Source organism: Buceros rhinoceros, unplaced genomic scaffold, assembly GCF_000710305.1.
Source record: "Buceros rhinoceros silvestris isolate BGI_N320 unplaced genomic scaffold, ASM71030v1 scaffold24888, whole genome shotgun sequence".
In the NCBI taxonomy this organism is placed as follows: Eukaryota; Metazoa; Chordata; class Aves; order Bucerotiformes; family Bucerotidae; genus Buceros; species Buceros rhinoceros.
In genome coordinates this window covers 3,170-6,824 of record NW_010425539.1, presented here as the reverse complement: position 1 = coordinate 6,824, position 3,655 = coordinate 3,170, and the positions used below count along the sequence as shown (strand labels likewise).

Genomic DNA, 3,655 nt, shown 5'->3' with positions numbered 1-3,655 from the left:
CGCCCCCTGCTGCCGCCACGTGCGTGTGACTCCAAAGCGCGGTGCCTCCTGGCTGCCCTGACACAACGTAAGCCTATTCATAGCGCTGTCCCTCTTGATGCACCCAAGGACGTTTGCCTCTGACAGCTTAGCGACAGGACAGCAGGAAGTGTTGTGCCAGAGTTAACCCCCAGCTTGCTCCTTTCCATGGTCTTCTCACTCCTCGCGACTGTGCAGGTCATTCAGAAGACCTGCAGACCAGGCTTGAAAATGCGAGGTCTGCCTGGGCACACACAGGGATGGCTTAAATCTCAAACTTGCTCAGACTTTCTGCCGGCTCAGCCACTGTGGGCTATGCTGGCTTGGCTGGGTGGCTGGAAAATCGCAGAAGTCCTCAGGATGACAGAAGGACGCTTCCTGAGATCCATCTGCTGGGGCAGGGCAAGGGTCCAGTCATAACTTCTCTGTCCGGACTTGTTTGTTGACAGTGTCACCAGGAGAGACCCGTAACCAGAAGGTATGTGAGTTGTGACAGCTGAGAGTTGTGGCCGCTCCCATGTCAAGAGCGAGGGTTCCTCCCTGCGGTGACCGCCTGTAGCACACGCCGGTTTCTCGCACGCCGCTGACAGGGATTTTTCTTTGCAGGCCAATCTGGCTTTTGCTCCAGCTGCTCTGCTGCCGGGAGCATCTCCCAAAAGCCCTGGTCTGAAAGCCCTGGTTTCTCCGTTCAGCACTCCTCCCTCAACGCCCAGCAGCCCAGGGGTTCAGTCCCAGCCCAGTGACCCACATGAGACGCCGGTCAGCTTTGATCAGCCCCCGGAAGGCACTCAGCTGCAATTCTATAACAAGGTAGGGTATGTGCTAGGATTTCTCCGTCAAAGCAGGATAAGGCTGGCTTATCACTTGGGGATGAAGATGAAGAAGAGGCTGTAGCCCTCAGTCCTTCCGTTTGTGGCCAAGGGAGGAGATCTAGGTGTTGGGTTCAAAACAGCCTTTCAGTGTAGCTCTGTGGAGTCTCCTCTCTGCCCCTCCCTGCACATGGAGCTTCACAGTCCAGCAGTTCCAGCAGCCTTCCTGGCCAAATGGGTAAAGGGAAGGGGTGGAGTGGCAGGACCCAATCACTTCAGCTCAGCAGTAGCAGGGCGGCTGGTACCTGGACAGGGAGCACTGTGAGGAGGTGGTGCCACGCGCTAGCAAAGTTCAAAGGTGACTGAGGTGCAGTTTAGGGAGCCACTCAGAGAATGACAGTTTGCCATGTGTCAGCACTTAAATGAGGAGTTGTAACCTGCATACACCTTCGTCAACCAGAGTGCAGACTCCTCCCTCAACCACCAAACTGCCAAGAAAAGGCTGAGAAATCCAAAGTCAGCAGCTTCTGCATAATGAATGAAAGTAGCACCCTTGGGTTTTGGATCCACACACCCTTGGATAAGGATCCACAGTTTAAATAGAGACAATGATCTTTGGCATCATCTTTACATAAGGAAAGGAGGCATATGTTAGGAAGATTCTCATCCTATAAAGTTGTATCGCAGTGGCAGGAAGCTCTCATCAACCTGTGTCTCAGTAGGAGAGCAGGAAAAGTGAGGCCACCAGGGTAGCAATCAAGTTCCCATGGTATTTTCCACTGTTGTGCTTTCCTGCATTCTAGTACCACTCTCTTGACTCCTTCAATGTCTGCTTTTCCTGCCTCTAAGGTGCGGACACGAGGATCAATAAAGCGCAGGCCTCCTTCCAGGAGATTCCGAAGATCTCTGTCCGAGTATGGAGATGGAGATGATTTAGGGGTCAACATCTCCTCTCCAGAAAATGGTGCCAAGGAAGATGGGGATGAGGTGTTTGGGCCCAAGGGCAAGACAGAGGAGGCTGAAACAGGGAGAAAAGAGCAAAAGAAACAGACAGGGTCTGATAAGAAGCCCCCATCAAGGAGAGGATCCAGCAGATCAGAAGATGAAGAAAAGGGGGGAAAACAGACAGAGGAAATTACTCCTTGCAAGAGTAATGCAGGGGATACGAAGGAGGAGGAAGTGTGTTGTGGTGCCCCAGGGGAAGAGAACTCACTTCAGCCTCCCTTTGGAAATAAGGAGGAGAAGGTGTGTGAGGTTCCACAGGGAGAAGAGCAGCAAGGCAGTGCTTGTGAACAGGAAAAGGGGGACAAGAATGAAGAAGCGGAACCTGGAGCTGAAGCGGAACCTGGAGCTGAAGCGGAACTTGGAGCTGAAGCGGAACCTGGGGCTGAAGCTGAAGCTGGAGCCGAAGCAAAGGATACCAGTGAGAGCACAAACGCACAGAGAGTGTCAGACACTGAAGAAACACCACTGGCACCTAATTCACTGCAGGACACAGTGGGCTTAGAGTCTGCCAGTGAGCCTTCAACATCAGCCACGCAGGACCAGGACACAGCATAACCATGATGCACAGGTAAGATGAGTCTGCATGATGATACCTTCCAAAATACTAGAGGGGTTTGCTTATTAGTGAAAATGACAACTGTGACAGAACACATTCAACATTTTTGCTGCTTCTCTCACTCAAAAATATCAAATCTCAGGTCTGCAGTGGCAGGGCATTTTAAAAAACCTGTCCTCCTGGGTGGTGTTACAGAGAGAGAGGATGGAGAACCAAAGCCAGTTCTGGATTCAGTAAAATGGGGTGACTCTCCTCACCAGGTACCCTGATCAATTGCTGTTTTGAAAGCAATTTGAAAGTACCACGGTAACCATGTATACACTATCTCAATTTGTTTCCTTACATATATGTATTTATGTGTGTGCACGTGTTGTTTATATACATGCATACAACTATATTCTCTCTCTTTCTCTGTGTTTAGCTTTGCCAGAAAAAATAGTGATCACACACATACCAGTTTCATGATCAGCCTTGGAAGCACGCAAGCATGGGCCTCTGCCACTTGAAATAAAAGGGGATTTCTTGTTCCATGTAGCTTCTTATGTATTCTTTAACCACTGATAATGTAGCCACAGATGCTTGAGGAAATACCTCATTCCACCTCAACCACCTGTCCACTCTTCAAATGCCTCCTTGGTTTGGCAAGGAGCAACTGAAGGAAGCAGGGTAGTGCTCAGGCTGCAGCTCACCTTTGCCTCCTATGACAGAAACAACCAAAGTACCCCCAGGTCACAGACTCACCAGCACTGTACATACTTAGACTCATTCTTATTTTCATAATTTCCTTACTTTTCCTCTGGAAAGGGCACAGGAGACTAAACATGTGAATGGGAGCCATCTAACCCAATCAAGGTGGAAGCTACTGGAAAACCTTCAGTGGCAGGAGAGGAGCAGAATACAGATACTGCCCCAGGTCCAGAGCTGAGTGGCTGTTCACCGTCTGTCTGCTTTGCAACTTCATAATTTGGGACAGCTGAAACAAGTGACTGGCTTGCAATCGCTTTGGACTTCAAAACTGAGGTGTTGGCTGACGTTCCTCAGTGATATTTGGGGACTGAGAGACCTGATACATGCTGTTCTGGAGCTGACAGCCACCACCGCTCCTGGGCCCTTCGCTTCTTCATCCTGCTCCAAAATGTCTTTTCTTCTCCCCTGCATTGGTCTTAGGTGAAGTTCATCAGTTACATACATGGTGCCTTTTTGGTAGCTTCTTTTGGAATATTTTGGGGTTTCAAATTCCAGTAAATAATGTTTTAACAGTAGGGAA

The 3,655-nt window shown here is 49.8% G+C and overlaps 1 protein-coding gene across 1 annotated transcript in view; it reads left to right on the top strand.

Moving 5' to 3' along the window:
- Positions 1-2,387, top strand: part of RCSD1 (RCSD domain containing 1) — a gene marked incomplete at its 5' end in the record, with an annotated part of 7,803 nt that extends 5,416 nt beyond the window's left edge. Inside the window, 3 exons of the mRNA XM_010141191.1 lie at positions 625-828; positions 1,677-2,139; positions 2,209-2,387. Coding sequence (XP_010139493.1) covers positions 625-828; positions 1,677-2,139; positions 2,209-2,387 — 846 coding nt within the window. The remainder of the gene's footprint in view (positions 1-624; positions 829-1,676; positions 2,140-2,208) is intronic.
- Positions 2,388-3,655: the final 1,268 nt, after the last annotated feature.